Source organism: Falco peregrinus, chromosome 6 (genome assembly GCF_023634155.1).
Source record: "Falco peregrinus isolate bFalPer1 chromosome 6, bFalPer1.pri, whole genome shotgun sequence".
NCBI lineage: Eukaryota > Metazoa > Chordata > Aves > Falconiformes > Falconidae > Falco > Falco peregrinus.
Window position 1 is genome coordinate 40,682,774 of NC_073726.1, and position 19,331 is coordinate 40,702,104.

Below are 19,331 nucleotides of genomic sequence, written 5' to 3' on the forward strand. Positions count from 1 at the left end.
CATGCCAGTGACCCCAGGCTTGGCTGGGAACCTGGAGCGGCTTCTGGATTGCCCCGACGGCCGCGGCGGTGAAGGGAAACCCCGCACGGGCAGGGCCCCGGCGCGCAGGCCGCGGGCGACGCTCAGGGCTCCGGGGCCCGAGGCTGCGGCCCGCCGGGCCCGCTGCCCGTTGCCGCCCCCCCCACCGCGGCCGGGGTAGGCGGCAAGGGCCCACACGTGCACCCGCCGTGCTCCGAGGGCGGCCATCGTCCGCCCCCCCGGCAGCGGGCAGCGGGCCCGGGGTGGCACCGCGGCGGCCCGGCAGCTGCGGGGCGCGACGCCAGCTCGCCCGCGCCCCGGCCCACCGTCCCACACGCTGCCCCGGCCCCGTAGGGCCAGGGCGGCCGGCCGCCCCCGACCGCGGCGGGGCGGGCGGGGGTTGCGGCTGTCACATGGCTGGGGGAGGGGGGCTGCGGCGGGGCGGGCCGCGCTCGGGGCTCCCCCGGCCGCGCGGAGGCGGGCTGAGGCGGCGGAAAGTTTGCGGAGTGGCTGGCGGCCGGCGGCGCTGCGGACCCCATCCCGCTTGCTCCCTCCGCTTTTTTTCTACACCCCCCCCGCCCCCACCTTCCCCCCTTGGCGGCGGCTCCGGGGCATGAGCGGGAGCCGCCACCCGCGCTGAGAGGCGGGAGGTCGCGCCGCACCCCGCTCCGTCAGTGAGGCAGCGCCAGGGACGGGAGCGCGGCGGCCCCGAGCCCGCCATGCCCCGCCGGCCCCGCGCGGCTCCCGCCGCCCTCCTGGCGCTGCTGCTGCTGCCGCCGCTGCTGCTGTGGGGCCGCGCCGCCGCCCGCTGCCCCGCGCCCTGCCGCTGCGCCGGGCACCTCGTCGCCTGCAGCCGCCTGGAGCCGAGCCGGCTGCCCCAGCGGCTGCCGCGGGGGGCGGTGCAGCTGTGAGTACTGGGGCGGCGGGGGGCCGGGGGTGCCGGCCGCCCCTGGGGGCCGAGGTGCCCGGCGGGGGCCGCGGTGCCGCCCGCGGGCGGGCTGTGCGGGGGGAGCGCGGGTTCCGTGGCGCAGCGAGGCGGGAGGTGCCGGCGGCGAGGGGCGCGGGGCGGGCGGGGGCAGCGCCGGGGGCCGGCGGCCCAGCTGTCAGCGGGGGCGGCCGCAGCGGGACAGCGGCCCCGGGCGGGCTGCGGCCCCGCGGGGCGGTGGCGGTAGCGCCCGGACTGAAACCGGGCCCGGGAGCGCCGTGCGGTGTTGTGAGCGAGGGAGGAAAAAAGTTCGGATGACTTTCTTGGAAAGCGTGCAGTCATCATCAAGTTAATGCTGAATTGCGTGTCGGGAAAACTGCGCTGGGTTTTCTTTGTGCAGCGCTTCGTCCTCGTTCCCCGACGGTGTTGGCTGTGCTGGTTCGGGTGACCCCGGAGCTGGCCCCGCGCGGCGCGGTGGCGCGGGATCGCTGGAGCCGCAGCTGCGCGTGCTGAAGTGGCATCTGTAGAAAATCTACTTTCGGCGACAAACTTTTATGGGCAAAGCATAAATTATGGGAGCTTTCTAAAAGCCTGAGGATAGCTGAGGGACTTCTCACATTTGTTTTTAATCTCTTGTCACTCAAAGATCTTCTGTATTAGTCGTATTAATTTTCTATTACATTTCCAAAGCAGATTGAGATAAAGACTTTAAAGTAAACAGGACGACTTTCAATTAGTTGTGGCTAATTCTGTTCAATTGCCTCGTCTGGAGGTCATGCTGGTTTATGCATGAAATGTGGATGGCTGTATTGACACCATATGGAACTGAACATAGGAATGGCTCTGGGAGTTGAATATTTCCAGAAGTGGTATAGGAAAGCGTGAGGGGAAAGAAACTTTTTTTCTTTTTTTTTTTTTCTTCTTTCTTTTGGCTTATGTGTTTTAAGCATACAAATCAAATACAGGATCTGCTTTACATTCAGCAACTGGTTTTGCTTCCTATTATGTTTCATCCATCCTGTTCTTTTGAACTATTTGAGTATGCAAGCATAAGTTTTCTGACAAAATCTAAGGGTTTTTTGATAGTAGGCTAAGCTTCGTAGCTTAGTTTTTTTAGCTTAGCTGACTTTAGCTGCCTTAAGTTAAAATTCAGGTGTGACAGCAATGCTAAACAAAAAAACAAGGGGAAAAGACACAACCTTCATTTCTAGAGTTGCTTTAAAAACCCCACTTTGCATTAGCGGTAATCCAAATTTGTCTTTTCCACTTATGTTACTGAGAGACAATAAAACACATTGCAGGGCTTTTTTGTTAGCACAGTGAAGGTTTTCTAATTAGAATTCCCTTGGTAGTATAAATTGTCCTTATGTAAGTTCACATTCCTTTAAAAGTGTGAGAAAATAAGTTCCACTTGTATAAATAAGCTTTGGTCTGTTGTAAGAAACCCTGCTGTGATTGATTACTCATTGGACAGCTGTGTCACTTGCTCTTAAACTCACAGGAGTACATCTTTGTAGGTGTCACCAAACCATGTGGTCTGGCCGCTTTTGTGTAAATATTTCTTTTGTTTGTGTCAAATGCCTTAGAAGTACCCTGCTCTTTCTTCCTTCCCCTCTTAATATGAGAAGGAAGAGTGCAGCATTGTCTGTTACCTCCAGCTACCCCAGTACTGAGAGCTGGGATTGCACAATCCATGAGATTATAATGTGTTTCAGTTTTACATATGCAAAAAAGGTTTGACTAGCCCGGGTTATTGTTGCAACAAACTGTGCTCTTACAAATTGTAAAAGACTGTTTATGAATTTTATTGGTATATGTTTACTGTGTTTTCCATGGAAGCCCATAGCGGGTATAGCCAAAGGCTAGTAGTTTTATTGCAGGTTTTCCAATCCTCTTTAGAAAACAACAACTATTACACCATGTTCTCAGCATATGCAAGTGAGATCTCCCAGGCAGGAGAGTGAAAGCTTTTGTGCCTGAGAAGGTCTAGTTATGTGTTGGGCTTTACACCTTCCTCTGCCCATCAGTCGACTCGCCTGGATGGAGTGTGGGTCAGAAAAAGTTGGTTTTTTTGAAGCTCCATTTCACTCTTTCTTGCCTTTTGTGTTCAAATTCCCCAGTGAAAGAAAATGGGAGTGTCTCCTGTGGAAGGGCTGTGTGACCTCTGAGTGGACAGGGAGGGAAATAAAAAAAAATAAAAATGAGCCTGACTACCAAATTATGTCCCCTTCTTTTTGGTGGCAAGTGTGAGGCTACTGCTTTGTATGGAAGTGGCTTCACAAAATGGGGTGTAAACAGGCTAGAATTGTGAGCTTTACTATGATTTTAACAAAAAATACCATCTTCTGTAACTCTGCCTTCATGGAAGATAAGAGTCTGCTGAAAACCGGTAACAATTTGTAATGGCTTTGTGTAAAAACAGTTTTGAAGTTAGATTTCCATTTACTTTCAGGATGTGTGTCCTGAGATTGCAAAAATGTGGCTTTCTAAAGCTGCTATAGCAGAGCCAGAGATAGAAGGATGGAGGGAGGAAGAGTGTTGACCAGTGTCCTCCGTGCAAGCAAGCTGCTGGTGGCACTGCCATACCTTTCGTCAGGTTCACCGAGGAATGCTAAAACTGTTGGTGGGGCAAGAGGGAAAGTCTGAAATACGGTTTTCACTTGTGTTTGCATTACATCTTTAGTATTTACATTTTATAAATCCACTAGTTCTCTACCATAATTGCCAGAAAAAAGGGCCGTATGGTTTTCACAGCTGTTTTTCAATATTTTCCAGACTAAAACTTGAACATAGCAAACTGATTTATGAGTCACTTTGGATCAGTGTCTTAAAACAGCTACAGCCTGACTTTTTGTTTTTCAGCTCTCCTGATTTCTGCTGAATTAGCAGCTCTATAGGCCCCAGTGGGACTGATTAAGAAGCTGTTGCTGGATTTGCATTTTAAAATTTGACTCGGGGCTCAGGTTTCTGAGTTCTCTAAGGAAGAAGATGATAATTGTGACTAAGTGTTGTAAATTAAGTTAGAGTCTAAAAGTTATATTTATAAAATGTGTGAAGAAACACTCTCCCTCTCCCTTTATGCTTTAGGTCTTCCTTTCAATTTTTTTGTCTCATAAACACTGATGTTCAGGGTTATGTTTCAGCCTTCTAACGCAGGGACTTGTGAGTTACATTTGTATGGCCGTCTTTTCGTAATGGAATATAAAAAATAGTTTCTTACATAAAACAGGTTCTAAAAAGGGCCTCAAAAACTGGCATGCTTCTTAAAGTGGAAACAATTCCTGTTAAATGCTCAATGACTTACTAGAAATCTGAGGTGAGGAACAGGTACATGTACTTTTCATTGTTATAAATAATTTCTTAATATAAATCTGGTTTCTGAAGTTTCTGACTGCATTCACTGTTAACATCTTTGAAATTCTAGTAGCAGAAGTAATCACAGAGGAGGTTTTCTCCCACTTGTAATGTGGTTTTAACAGACAAGGGAAGTTCAGAAATGGAAAATGCATAGTAATAATCTTGGTGTTTTAACGTTGTCAGCTCCGTTTCTACAAAGGAAAAATACTGATTCATTTTCAGACCTTTTCTTCATACTTGTTTTAAGATATGTTGAGAAATGCATTGACTTGAAATGTGCTTGTAGCTTTGCGACAGGGATGATAGATTTTTACATTTTAAAAATGCCTCAGATCCAGTGGTTATGAGTTTCAGAAACTTCTATAGGCTTAAGCTTCACTTAGAATATTAGCAAAAGACGAATATTTTAACTCTTGGTTCACTTCCAACCACTCTGACTTAACTTAAAAATGTAACTTGCAAGGCTTTTTTTCCCCTGGAGTTTCTCATGCCAGTAGTACTGAAATAAAATGTTTAGTAAAATATTTATAATTCATATTTTATCCAACGATTGGTAGACAAGCATGTATACAGCTGTGTGAAACAGGCGATTCAGTATTGTCTGGAGGCTTTTTTTTATTGTTGTTTTGCTTTGGATTTTTTTGTAACTTGTGTTTGACAACCTGCTGTGAGTAAACCAGGAATGAGGAATTTGTTATGCATGTACTTTTTAAAATAGGTGCTATGTGGAAAATCTGAGGGTATCTTTAGTGTTAAAAAACAAACACAAAAAAAAATAGTTTGAAACCTAGTGTAAGTTGTTACGCTCACGGTTGGCTTGATGGACTCCAGATGGATGTGAGCTTGAGCTATGAGTGAAAGTGTCTGGCTCCAGTGTGGTGATCATGCACAGCAGTGGTTGTAATTGCAGGATTTTTATAGTTTTAAGAGCTCTGCCAGATTTTTTTTTTTTTTTTAACATGTTATAACTCCAGCAGAACAAATCTACTCACGTCTGTTACTGTCTGGTAGGTCCTTTAGGCAAATGTTTTAAATAAACCTTTTGCAGGGTTTTTAGATGAAATGAAGAAATGCAGGTTTTTAGCACTAACTTTGAAAGCTTTTTGTTGAAATAATTACTGATTCCTGAGTCTTGTCTGAAGCATGGAGAACAGTAACATATTATGCACTAACAGCCATAACTTCACTGAATTTTGGCTGTTTATTTGCATAGTTCTTATAATCCCTACAGACTAAAGCCAAATATTGAATTAAGTTTAAGGGTAAAAATTGTCTCTACTCTGTCTGCTTTAAAGGACCAAGTTAGATTCCTGTCTAGATCTTTGTAACGACATATTTTTTTCAGTATTTACATTTAAGAATGCCGTATGAGAATTTCAAATCTATGCAGCTAATGTATTCAGATGTTAAATAAAGGGATTTTTCTCCAGTCTATGGCCAGACGAATGTTTGCACTAGATTTTAAAACAGTGAAAGATGCAGTCCTCAAAATCAAGTGTAGTTAACTTCATTTACAGGAGAACTCAAAATGATAATGATGAAACTAGCATTTGTGGATTTTTGAAAATGTTTCACAGTATTGGTTTTCCATCTTTAAGAGGAAAATCTGTAGGGGTTTAGACACCTGGAAGAAGGCATGGATGTATATTAGGTGCTTGAGTCCAGAGCAGAGTCTTGGAAAACATTCCCTCTTTGGCCACCTGAAGGTGGTGGAGGGTGTTCCCCTTCTCTAGGTGGCTCACCTTCCCACTTTTTTGTGCTGGAAAATGCCTTTTGCACCTGCTGGTCTGCCCTGTGCACGATCCTGTGCAGCCCTGGCTTGGGAAACTTAATGTGTACCTCTTCCCTGCTTGTGGCTGTGAGCCAGGTGCTGGTGCCACAGCCCTGCAGCCCACTGGGCCTGATGCAGGTGGCTGGCTTAGAGCACATCTTGTAACTGAGTGCTGTTGGTACCCCTTGTAATGCCCATATGTGACTGGGATTACTTTTAATGCTTGATTTTTTTTTTTAATTATTTTTTTTAAATGCTGATTCCAGTGGAGAACAAAAGGGACAATGGAATTTTCCCAGCAGCACTGAACAGGTACTGCATAAAGCACCAAAATGGTGGGGGAGTCTAAAACATGGTTTTACTGTCCGCATGTGCTGTTGAAGAAACCTAGGTGGCTGACTGGGTTGCAGCATTACACCTGTGTCCAAGGATGTGCGATGGTGGATGTAGAGAAACCGGAGTTCTCTAGTTCTGTAGTTCTTCAGGGCTTAGTCACAGAGAAGACCACCTAGCACAGCCCCTGAACCTGGCCTGATTTAAGCCAGTTCTGGTCTGTGTGCAGCAAGGATTTGCTGATCATCAGGTTTCTTCACTTCCAGAACTGTGGATCGAGAGTAGACTTGTCCGTGGCAGTCAGGCCTGTGTTTGGCATGCTCAGTATAGGTGACTGTACTGAGTTATATTATCCAGAATAAGTAAGGAATCCCAGACTTTCCTCATAGATTGAACTTGAAATACACTTCATGCCCACATGGAAGGACCCCAGGCATGTTGGATGACTGTTCAGTCCTTTATTAGCATGGGAAAAAGTATCATGAAGTGTGAGAAATTTCTTTGCCTTTACTTGATGCTGCAGCAGCTCACTGCTGAAGTGTACTGATACAATTCTTTACGTGTTCACATTGCAAACTCTGAAGTGAGCTTAAGAACTCCTTAAAAATAGTGCAGGTTTTGTTTGCTGGCTTGGATAAACTCAGTGTTAAAATGTTCAGTGAATACTTTGCAGGTGGCTGAATTGGTGCAGGTGAGGTGGTGACAGGTAGTGTGGGAGCCAGAAGGTGCATGTTTTGGTGGATGAATGACTTAAGAAAAGGGAGGTCTTCAACAGGGTTAGCCATGGTGACAAGACCAGTTGTGGATCTGTACAGCTTGTGCAGATCTCTATAGACGTGCAAGTTTGAGTTTCTGTAATTAGCTTCTCTGCCTTCTGTTCTATGCTCATTCTTTTATTTCTGTGATGTTTCCAGTACTTCTGAGGCTGCAGCAAAAGTTTCTTAGGACTCCTTTTTATGGCACTGTGAAATGTTCAATAGGACATACGGTAAAGATGCATGGTGTCTACAGAGAAAATGATTTTTTGACAGTGATCAATGCATTCTTATTACCCTGGCTTGTTTTGTAGCAAACACTACAAAGATGTTAAGAAGATTTCTTACAAACTGCATCAATATATATTTGGTATCTTCAGTACAGAGTGGCACAAGCTAAATGCATGGGCTACTTCTTCAAGTGCAATTAAGAGTGTTATTAATGTGACTGGTATACAGATATCTTAGAATAGAATTAGGCCTCCCTATGTCTGTTATTTAATGATCTCCATTAAATTTGATTATGTAGGAATGGAGTCCTGAATTGCGTGGAAGTATGAAAATAGGATTGAGGTTTATGTACAGTCCTCATTGTGTACTTATGATTTGTGTGTTGCTTTACAGAAGTAAGTAAGAAGAGCAAATGATAAAAATACTATGATTGACTCAAGGAATGAGAGTGCAATGAGTACTGGTTTATGAATTTTCCTTGTAACCAGAGGTTGTTTTAGCCAGATCTTTTGTTGTGAAGGGATAGGCAAGAGGGGTTGTTGTTGGTGTATACGAGTCAAAATCTTGAGATTTTTTTCATGGGTCTTAGACACATCTCAGTGAACAGTTCTAAATTGTTCAGAGGTACAGAAATTCTTTGACACTGCTGGCAGTGATCAAGGTATTTACACTTCTTTATACTATGCGTACTCAAATCAGTTTCTATTCTAATTTTATTAATACAAAAAATTGTACTTGGAAACAAGTGATAACATAATTTGGATTGAAATTGTATTGCTTTACCTGTTATTTTATGACAAAACTGACAGGCTTTTTATTTTTGTAATCTCATAGGGACTTAAGTCACAATAAATTGTCTTCAATCAAGACCAGTCTTTTGGATCACCTTCATAGTCTTCAGGAAGTGTAAGTTAATTTGTCTTAACTAACATACCCCCCTCCAAAAAAACAACCACCCAAACCCAAAACAACCAAAAACCCCCAAATCAAACACCCAAAACAAAAAAACCCAAAGAAAGAAAAACAACCAGTGTTTGTGTATGCCGATTGTATAGCTATTTCTCTAGGCTGAACAACAAAGATGTTTGTTGTTCTGATATTTTACATTAAGTGAAACGAGTTATTTTTTAATTTTGGGGTGACACAGTTCAGCAATTTAGCAAGTCCAGTGTACATACTTCTGTTTGACATCAAAACTAACTCTCCCTTTTCTAATATTAATAGGAAGTTGAACAACAATGAACTGGAGATCATTCCAGATCTGGGACCAGTCTCTGCAAATATAACTCTTCTGTCTTTGTAAGTAGGTCTTACTCTTGTCCTTAGTTAGTGGAACTAACAGGGTTTGTGGAATATATGTGCGTTACAGAGATTAAAGTGAAATAATTGGAAATAGAGCAGCTTGTGGTTAGGAAGTTGATTATGTCATATTACTTAGCAGGTTGTTTAAAATGTGTATAATTGAGCTTAATCTTTGCAGTTTTTATGCTTCCCTCAGATATAAAGACTGCACTAGAATTAATTTATGTTGTGGTAGTGCCCAGAAGCCTCAGCTCTGTTGTGCTAGGCACTCTACAAACATTAGTAAACGTTATACAAACTTGTACAATGCAGACTTTAAAACAAGAATTATATTATCATTATGCATCTTGGCTGAAATCCCACTTGTGTTAAATCATGGCAGAATTCTGTCAATGTCAGTGGGCCACATGGGGAAATCCCCTTAAGACGCAACTTCAGGACAAGTATCTAGGTTAGAAGATGTTTTGCCAGTATCTTTAAAATGTCTTTTTAAGCCCATTTTAACATGTCATAATATTTTTATGGCTGAAGTTAATACATGTAATTATGACCCATGATTATGTCTATGTTCATTGTTCTGCTTAAAAGAAATTAGTAGGTTACTTTATGTGGCATCTGTAATATGAGTCTAAAGTTGTAAAAGGCATATAGGGCCCATAACCAAACCAGTTGATTTTAATGGAAATTTTATTCCTGAGGTTTTAGCTTGAAATTAGTTTGATACCCCCCCACCCCGTGATTTAATTTCCCTAAAATGTTGAAGGAAGTGCTAACAAAAACAGTTACTGTCATACTATTCATTGGCAAAAAGAAAAGACACATTTTTTTATGTGTGGGATTTGCGTTTTATCAATAGGAATCTAAAGTACCTAAAGCTAGTAATATGTAGCCTTCTGGCCGAAGCTTGCCCTTGAATACAAATTGCAGGTTACCTTTCTTGAAGAACCCTGAAGGGTTAAAACAATATAGTAAACTTTGGAAAGCTGTTCAGTTAATTAAATTGATCACTATTCAATTGCTTACATCTGGTGATTTATAGGGGTTTGTTTTTACTCTAGGCCCAGGTCAGCTAAGTCAGATGGTGCAGTCACTGTGTCTGGACTGCTCTGTTTGAATAAGAGCTAAGTGACATTTGATACTGATGTGATTTCTTACAGATCAGAATTAGAAAAGAATGAAAGAAAAAGCAGATGGTGTCTGACAAGTAACTCTTGAATTTAAGAATATCTTCTATTGCCTTAGTGTTGACATTTTTACACTGCCATAGCATTCTGCAGTTTAAACATATGATCGATCTAAAGAATATATTATTTTTTTTTACCACCTTGCTAAGGTTCTTTTTACCACAAGGCTGGGAATATTAGCATAGTCAAGTGGTTTGTATCCTCTTGCTTTACTTTTGATTAATACAAAGTTGAGAGTTTGTCTTCGCATCTCCTCTAGCCCTTCTCATGGAACCTTAACTAGTCTGGATGGACCTAAAATCATCCTGCAGCTGCACAAAGACTTTTGTGTTCCTTAGAGAGAATAAATGAAAATCGGTCATGGCTGGATTGGTTGTTCCATATCTTTAGGTCACTAGCTTGGTTCATTTACTCACGTGGTCAAACATGGGAAAACCTTTGTTAGATCTGTGCTCTGTGCTATATATACTGAAGCTTAAAAGATGAGGCAGGGAATGGGAAGGTATTTCTAAAAGCTGTTATCATACTACCAATGCAGTTAAAGTTGGTCTGATTGGGTGCTGGCTTGTTCTCGTTCTAATTTCCGTTTCTTCTCTGTGGTGTTGGGAGATTATTGAATATAAGTGCACTCCAGCTGAGATTTAATACCTATGCTATGAACACAGCAGAGATTATTTAATATTATTTTTGGTAGAAATAATTAATATAAATTAATTAATATAAATAAGTAATATAAAGGTTTCATGTTAACTTATGAATGTCAGTGTATAATAGTTAAGATAGTTGTTTGGTATCAGAATGGATGTACATAGAAAGTGATATTACATTCTTCAAAAAATAAAGTGTTTTGTTTCTTTTGCAAACAAAAAACTTTAAAACATAGAATAGAATCATAGGGTCTTAGAATTGTTTAGGCAGGAAAAGACCTTTGAGATCATCAAGTCCAACCATTAACCAAATTGCCAAGTCCACGACTAAACCATGTCCCTAAGCACCACATCTACATGTCTTTTAAATACCTCCAGGGATGGTAGCTCGACCACTTCCCTTGGCAGCCTGTTCCAATGCTTGACAACCTTTTCCATGAAGAAATTTTTCCTAATATCCAATCTAAACCTCCCCTGGTGCAACTTGATGCCCTTGCCTCTTGCCCTGTCGCTTGTTACTTGGGAAAAGAGACCAATATCCACCTCACTGCAACCTCCGGTCAGGTATTTGTGGAGAGAATTAAGGTCTCCCATGAGCCTCCTTTTCTTACAGGTTGGAAGTTATTTATGTAAATATGTTAAATCTCATTTTACAGAAGAGAATATAAATAAAGAGGAATAAAGATACAGCAGTTCTCTGGCATAGAAATATTTGTAATATAGTGTTATCATAGATGGACTAATAATCTATTTTATTTAATCTAATAATCTAATGACACTTTTAGATGTGAAAAAATGCTTGCACTTATTTTTTTGTATGTTATATGGAGGGGTTGAATCTAACTTAATATATCTGAAGTCATGCAAAAAGAATACATATGGAACAATAAGAATATAACTTTTAGAACTACACAGAATAACTGTACTCGAAACATCTGATGACTTTCTTCAGGATTTTAAACTCCTGTGTGAAAGAAGCTTGTGGAGCCTTTCCAAAACAATCCACTGTTTCCTTATTGAGTCTTTGTTCTGACTTTCAAATAATAGCAGAAAAGAGGGTGCTAGTCTTCTGAAATTTGATTTGATTAAATTTCTTATGAGATACATATATGTTGGTTCATTACTGTCAGTTGAAAAGCCAGTTGTTTTTTCCAAGGAGTCTTCAAGGAATGCTGTGGAAGTGGTGCCCTCCTTTCTTGCCACAATCTTCATTGTTGAAGAAACTATCTTGCAAGAGGTTTTTTTCCCCACTTATAAGTACTTGTCATTCAGCTGTGAAGCCTTAGCATTTTGCCTTTTCTGCAAGAAATTTTTGCCCTGCAAAGGAAATTACGCTGCTGGTATGTCTACAGTGAATAATAATAGTGCAGGTACCTCCATACAGCACTGTATGTCTGAATTCTTTGAACAGTATGAACAAGCATGGGTGGATTATCATGTTAGTGTAGTTTCTATTTCTGGAGCTGCCTCACTCCTAGCTATCTAATTGATATTATCTAGCTTAGATATTTACATACTGTTGAATTATGCAAGGTAAACATACCCAGAGCAGCAGATGTTCCCAGTCTCATGGTCTCAGTCTGTCTGTAACATGAAACAATGATGCCAACATTTTGTATTTATGGATGCCAGTTGAAAGTTAAACACCATGGGAGAGGAAAGCACCAGGGAGGAACACCGCCCCCACCACCCTGGGAAGACCTTAGGTCTGTTTGAAGGAGTATACAAGCACATGCAGGCACACTCTCATTATATGGCTGGAGATCCATCTATGATTTTATTCATGTGATGAGTATATATCTTGTCACATGGCATGGGAATGCTTCTGAGCCTCCTGGGAATCTGGAAACTGCTGTGAACTAAATGGGTGGTACTTTGGACTAAATCTTGTCAGGAGGCCTTAGGCTGTGAAACTGTGACTACCTGCCTGACAGTAAGAGATATAGTATGTTCTGGACAGAGCAAAGAGTAGGATTCATCTTCCTTACTCTAAATTCTTGAAAGTTCAATGTCATAAGTAGAAGTTACTAACTGTAGATCCTCTTCAGGTTGAATGGAGATGAAAAGGAGCTCTCTGAAGGGATTTGTCTTTCCTAAGATAGTTCAGATGACTTTCCTACTGAAACCCAGCTTCTTAAAAGTAACTTTCAGATGTCTAAAATTTATTTTTGAAAAAACTAGCCAATGTACTTGGGCATGCCTGTCTTAAAGTGATGTTACTTGCAAAGGTCTTATTGCATCTTTCAGCATATTTGGCCATTTAAGTCAATTACTTGAAATTGAAATTGCAGGGTGTTCTTTTTGCTCAGACACCCAGCCCTTTTCTCTATCTTCTATGAGAGAAGACAGGAAGAGAGCAGTATACCAAGGCAAAAAGAGAGAAGTTCAGCCATTTCCCAGAGACTGCCAGCTTTCCAGTCAGCACAGTAGCTTGAGCCAGGAGGCCAGGTCCCTCCAAGTGCTGGACAACATAAGCTTTTGGGGAGAATGCTGGATTTAACAACAGATTACTGCAAATATATAATGTACAGGTGCCACACACGGTAATGTAGGTGTGTTTATTTTACTATTAGGGATAGATAAGTTAGATGTTTTCTAATTTGCATTTCTGAAGTGCTTGTAAAAACAGTTAAATTAATGTAGAATTGCTTTAAATGGTTGCGGTAGAAAATTCTGCAGTTCTGGGAGAATAAGCAAGTTACTTTTCATTGTTTCTAGATAGGTGGATTGCTTTTGTGTTAGGTAGAGAAATGGGCACTTAATGTCCTTGTTCCAGGAGAACAAGCAAAGGTTCTGAATTTGGTTCCAATACCAATGGCGTTCCTTATCCAAGATGTACCAGTCCTGTCCTATATACCCTGAAAATCTGCTGGAATCTGTGATACTGATACAGGAGAAGAAAACTAGTGTTGCCTTTTAGGTCAGTCGTTGCTGCAAAGTTTTGTACCTAGGTTTAATTCAGAAATAGGTTGAAACTGAGTAATAGAAGTACAACAGCCTTGTATAGAAGTCCTGCATGGTGCTTAACTGCCAAGTACTATTTGCATAGGGGTTTTATTTTAGAATTCTTCAGAAAATGTTAGCTACTTTTAGTGTGATTAGTGTTTTGTAAGGAAGACAGACTGATTTGTAAATGCTGCAACATTATTTAAGGTTTTGTTTAAGGATACACAGTTCAACTAACAAACCCATGCTACTTTACTTGCAGGATTCTTAAAAATACGTAATTGTAGACACCGTCCAACATCAGTGCGCTATGTCCTTGACTACTGTGGAAAATGGAAGGCAGCAGTAACTTTAAAGAGAACGAACAGCACTGAGTCTTAAAAGTATCTTGCCTCACCAACTAAATTTTACTGTTCTTACCAAAATACATCTATTAAGTTAGAATTAATATTAAATAAGGGTATGTTATATAGTAATATGTTAATATTAATAAGGATAATAAGAATGTTATATAGTAATCCTCTTGCTGTCTGTAGAGACTAGAAGGGCTGTACATGCCAAAGACTACAGTGCATATAGTGAAATTCTAATATTAGGCTACCTTTAAATGATGGAGTGTTTTAAATAAACTTGTGATTTTATGTTTTATTGTATAGAAATTATTTTATTGAAAAGCACTAGTACATACAGTGCAGTTGATTTGGATGGAAATATCCTTGTAACTTAGGTTGTAAAGATCATGTTAGTCTAGAACAGAAACAGATATTTGGTCTTACTAAAGCCAGAGTGGAAAATACAAAGTTCATAGTATGGAAGTAAAGGGAGCACAGATGATTCACAATTCAGTAAAGTTTTTTCAACTTTTACATTAATATGTGGTTTGTATTAGGTTCCCACTTTTTTCAGAGTCTGAAATCTTTTGTTTGTAAGAGACATACAGAATGTGCAATGTGGTACAGGTTTCCTCTGTCATGCTGAGGGGACCCTCCAACCCCATCTGTACAGGAAGCCTTTAAAGCAGTTAAAACAAGGAATCATATGGCCTTTCACTTTTGAGTTCTGAGATGATGAAAAATGTTGCTAGTATTGTGGAGGTTTCTTGAAATGTGCCCCCGTGTTTGTTAGGTGCCAGACTGAATCCACAAGTAACTTTTCTGAAAGCTTTCTACAGCCTTCAGTTTGTAATGTCTTTCTGTTGGTGTATGATGAGTTTAAATACATCGTCTCTGAAGACACATTTGGTGTCCTAGATGTTTAAAAAAGTAAAGGAACAAAAAATATTAACAAAAAAGATTGGTCAGGAGATAAAAACAGGACAAAAGGATTTCAAAGTAGCCAGTCTTAGGTGACTGCAGGGGTCACAAGTTTTCACAGTAAGCAAAATAGTTTCAACTTTAAATGTAGCTCTCTGATCAGCCACTACAAAATGACTCTGGTTACTTGGTTATGATTACTTGATCCATTATTCTCAAGCCTTTGGCGTTTAGTGAACACTTCTGAAAAGCCTGTCTAAAAGTTTAAAGTGAATTTCTGTACTGAAAAAGCATGAAGTCATTCTCTCCAAAGGGGAAAATAAAATAGCATAATGACCTAAGCCATCAACAGTGATTTGTTTAAAAACAAAAAGACTATTTTGGTAACTGAAAACAAACAAAAACCCAGGGAATGCCTAAAAAGTTTTTTTCAGATCCAGGTGGTAGTCTGCGCTCTGAATGGGAGGTTCTACTTGTTGCTCATCTAACCCACACATCTGCAGTGGGGAATTTATTGGAGATGATGATCTGCAAGTTTTAGTGTATACCAGGCTTCATCAATAAGCTCTGAAATTTTAAAATAAGTTATCAGAAGAGCCCAGGTTTAGCTTTCTATCTTCTTATATTAGCTCCTTTCTGCTACCTTGCTTAGTTGCTCATTAATCCTGATTTCAGTCATCAGTAAAATTTCCTCAGTGGACAGCATGCTCCAATCTGAGTAAAATCCCATTGGTGAAAGACCTGGCTACAGCCTTGATTGTTTCTTGAGGTTGGTAAAGCATTGTGCTATCAGGCAGTGGAGACAAGAGCTAACTCCAATGTAATACAAACCTTTCACATGTGGAGCTTACGATACTGCAGTGTCAGTATCTTTACTTACAGGGCTTTCAGGATGAATAGCATTGTACATGCTACCTAATTTAAATATATAATCTGAAAAAGGATTTTTCTTTATAGCTCTCAAAACTAAGTCTTAAACTGGAGTAGCTTATCATAGATCTTTGCTGAACAAGATGCTGAGCCTGTGACTAGAGATTTGTAAGTTCATCTCTGTTTTAGGCAGCTTCATGCATGCTTCTGTTCTCCTTACCAAGAACAACAAAATAGTCTTACCTTTGTCTTTTGGGGCATAGGCATAGTAATAGAGCATATACTAGTCACGGATTTTCATTCTTTGTTGAAAAAATCTTTGTTGCTAGAAAGATACTCCTTCAAAATTTGAGCATGCACTGTTGCGTCCTGGCTTGATTAACCAACATACATTTTAAATACCTATCTAACTTTATGCAAAGTTAGTGAAGAAAAGTGGGAATTGTGCCCTTGAAGGGATCTTGTTTTAGTATTGTGTATCCGTTTCTGTTCAAAATGTGGAAAAGTATATTTAAATATGTTTTGTGATAATGAACATCCCAGATCATGCTTCAGGTAGTCACATTGATAAGTAAAAGTCAACAAGTTGAAGCAAATATGCAAAATAGATTATACATTTGTCCCAGCTGGCAATGTAAAAATAAGAGTGATAGTTTGCACTGTGTGACAGTGTCTTAATGAGGAAAAGTCCTGCAAAGGGTCTTTTGTAAAGACAGAATTTTTTTTCATAATCCATGTTTGCAAGATTATTTGAAATAGTTATGTATGAGAAATCTGCCTCTCTCTCTCATCTCACAGTAGGCTGGGATTAGAAGCTGCCTGTAAAATCCAGGAGAATGCAGTTCACATTTAGAAAGTTAAAGTCACGAGAAAGAAGGTTAGATGCAACTCCTGAAAATGAAAGCTTACATTCAGTAGGAGTGGATGCCTTTCCCTTCTGTGCTTGCCAGAGAAAGTGGTATTGTGTGTTTGTAAAGCTAGCATGCTAAACTGAAGTCTGGCTCCCAATATTAAGAAAATGTTGGTCAAATATTTTACATCCTTGTCATCTCTTCAGTTACCACTTTATTATGGGAAGGATTAAGATTTGGATGCTGCCTGGAAGAGTTTGTTTTGAAGAAGGATTGAAAGAAAGGGTAGAGGAATGCCAGACTGGGCTTCAGGCATAAGGGTACTTGGAGAAAGTCCCAAAAATGAGAGTGGTGGTAAACCATGTGTGACTTGGGCTGAAGTTGCAAGCAAAAAGCTAGAGTGAAGAAACTTTCTGGAATTAGTTTTTGCAGTCTTTGATATTTGGTGTGGAGACTAAGAGGAAGTAAATGAAAGAATTTGAAAAGGAACCTGTCTTAGACTGGCAGACATGGAAACTAGATTTTTTTATGGCAGCAATTTAGGCTGAATGATGGGAAAGGGAAGAAGTATGTAGAAACACAGAGTTTGTTGTAGCAAAAATATGAAGTAGTGAAAGCCTAGACGAATGCTTTTGCAATGAGAATGGAAAAGAATGCAAATTTTATGAGCTAGTTGCAATGGAAAAAACTGGCATGATTTTCTGATCAACAGTGTTAAAGAAAAAGATAAATTAAAAAGAATAATAATGGATCGGAAAAATAGAGAACACTGTTCCCATGTGACAAAATGGAAGAATCGTAGGAAATTTTGCTAAGGAGGAGATGCCAAGTTGAAGGGCATATGGTACAGAGAATGAGGGAAGCCAGAATGAAGATGTCAGGCATAAGTATTAGGTTATATCTTAGAGAAGTGGTAGGCGGTTGTTCCAGTAGAGAAGTGAAATGTAATGACTCAGTGCCTTGAGTGAAATAGAAGCAGATAGGAGAACTTCCCTCAATTTTTACTAACAGTTGAGATTAGGGGTAGATCTAGAAAGGTGTGTGGTCTGAAGAGCCTGGACTTCGGTGGACACCCTCAAAAAGGGAAGGTTGGCTCTGTAACAATAAAGGACAGGTGTTTTTACTTAACGAGTCCATACATCAGATTAGAAAGATGATTTATAATACTGGAGGGCACTATGCTGGATTTAATCTGGGTCATACTTAAAGTTGTCCAAGATTTTAGCATTAACTAAGTCACAGAGTGCACTAAGTCTGTGGTGGGTTATTATTCCTGTTGTTAGCTCATGTTGAAGTAGCTATGCCTGCATTACTTTTGTTTAGTGTTGTTAAAATAAAATGATGAACTTACACATTCACTTGGCTATCACATGCTAAATAACTTGTGATTATTTTGGGAAGGCCAGAAAGTGGAATGGGAAACAGACTCCAGGGTATCAAAAAGGAAGTTTGGAGGCAAAGTTTAATTAATTACATATTGGTACTATGACTGGAATCAGGGGAGAATTGCTATGTAAGTATCAGGTGTTTGGAAGTTTGGATTTACCTCAGTTGTCTTTTTGATGATGAAACATCTCTGATCCCAGAGTTGTTTCATTCTGCATCTTTCTCTTCCCCTTTTCCCACTTTGTTTGGTTTGGGAATCAATAAACCTTTGGTTTCAGGTTTTGGACTGGGTATCCATAGCCTACAGAGTTCTGAATTTTCATTTTCTACTTTATGCCTGTATACCATAAAAAGCACAAAAATAAGAGCAGAGACTGGCTGACCTGGCTTGAAAGAGCAATGACAGGCATTGATCACGGAATGGAGGAGGCCTTCAGAATAAGGAGCAACTGCTTGCCACAAGGAACGTGAGAAGCCTGTGTGTGAAGGAGGCATCAGACTTGTAGACCTACCAGTAAGACTGGAAATGAGTCAGAATCCTGGCTCTATTTCTGGCATCTTCATCTTGGGAGATTTCTGTATCTAACAATTGAAAATTTTCAAAAAAATGGATGTTCTTAATTCAGTGAAGTCAGGTGTCTAATGGTAGGGGGAGCACGTAGTCTCATTCATATAATGTTTTTTTTTTGCGTAAGGGTAGAGTTCAGCTTGAATCCATAATTACAATATTTTAAATGATGTAGTTTTTCATTACAGTCTGGCTAATGTTAGTAGTCAAATGGATAGAAATAATAATAAAAAAAAAGCCCAAATCTTTTTTCTCTCTTGTAGGAGTTACTGACACTCCTTCTTCTGATATGTGCTCTTTAAAGTTGTCCAGCCTTTTCCTAAAAGCCACAAAGCACGTGCCTTCCAGCACTTTCTGAGGAAGTTTATTAGTTTTGATCTTTCATCTTTACTATAAATTATATTTTTTTCTTTTTGCTTAAGTTTGCTTCCATCCAGCATCTTGACATCATTGCTTTTTACGAGAACTCCAGAAGTCAAAGGAGCTTGGTAGGGCGAGAGCGGGAGTGCAAGAAAAGATAGATGATATGCATGAGTCCTATGATGTCAGTGGGTGAGTGGAGAGAAGAACAAGTGAAGCAGCCACAATGATTTGAGGAAATATGAAAGAGGAGACTCTGAGCTGTAGTGGCACATAATGAAGACCACCCAATACATGCTGAGATGTGGACAGTCACATCTGCTTTGCCTGTGCTCTGATATGGCTGCCTCTAAGCCAGCTCTAATCTGGAAGCCATGTAGACACAAGATGGTTAAACTAAACATCTATGAATCCCAGTGTCTTGGTTTTAGCACAGCTCAGAAAGATATATCTAGCCCTAGCAGAGTGTTTTTTCTCTTTAGGTATCCTGTTGGTCTTTAGCAAGAGACCCTACTATGATTTTATTTGCCTGTTTGTGGGGCAAATTCAATATAACCTGCCTCTCAGGCCTTAG

General features: G+C 40.6%; 1 protein-coding gene across 1 annotated transcript in view; it reads left to right on the forward strand.

The window, feature by feature from the left end:
- Positions 1–529: 529 nt before the first annotated feature.
- Positions 530–19,331, forward strand: part of LRIG3 (leucine rich repeats and immunoglobulin like domains 3) — a 43,761-nt gene continuing 24,959 nt past the window's right edge. The window contains exons 1-3 of the mRNA XM_055809164.1: positions 530–925; positions 8,225–8,296; positions 8,615–8,689. Of these exons, the coding sequence (XP_055665139.1) occupies positions 738–925; positions 8,225–8,296; positions 8,615–8,689 (335 nt within the window). The 5' untranslated portion in view covers positions 530–737. The remainder of the gene's footprint in view (positions 926–8,224; positions 8,297–8,614; positions 8,690–19,331) is intronic.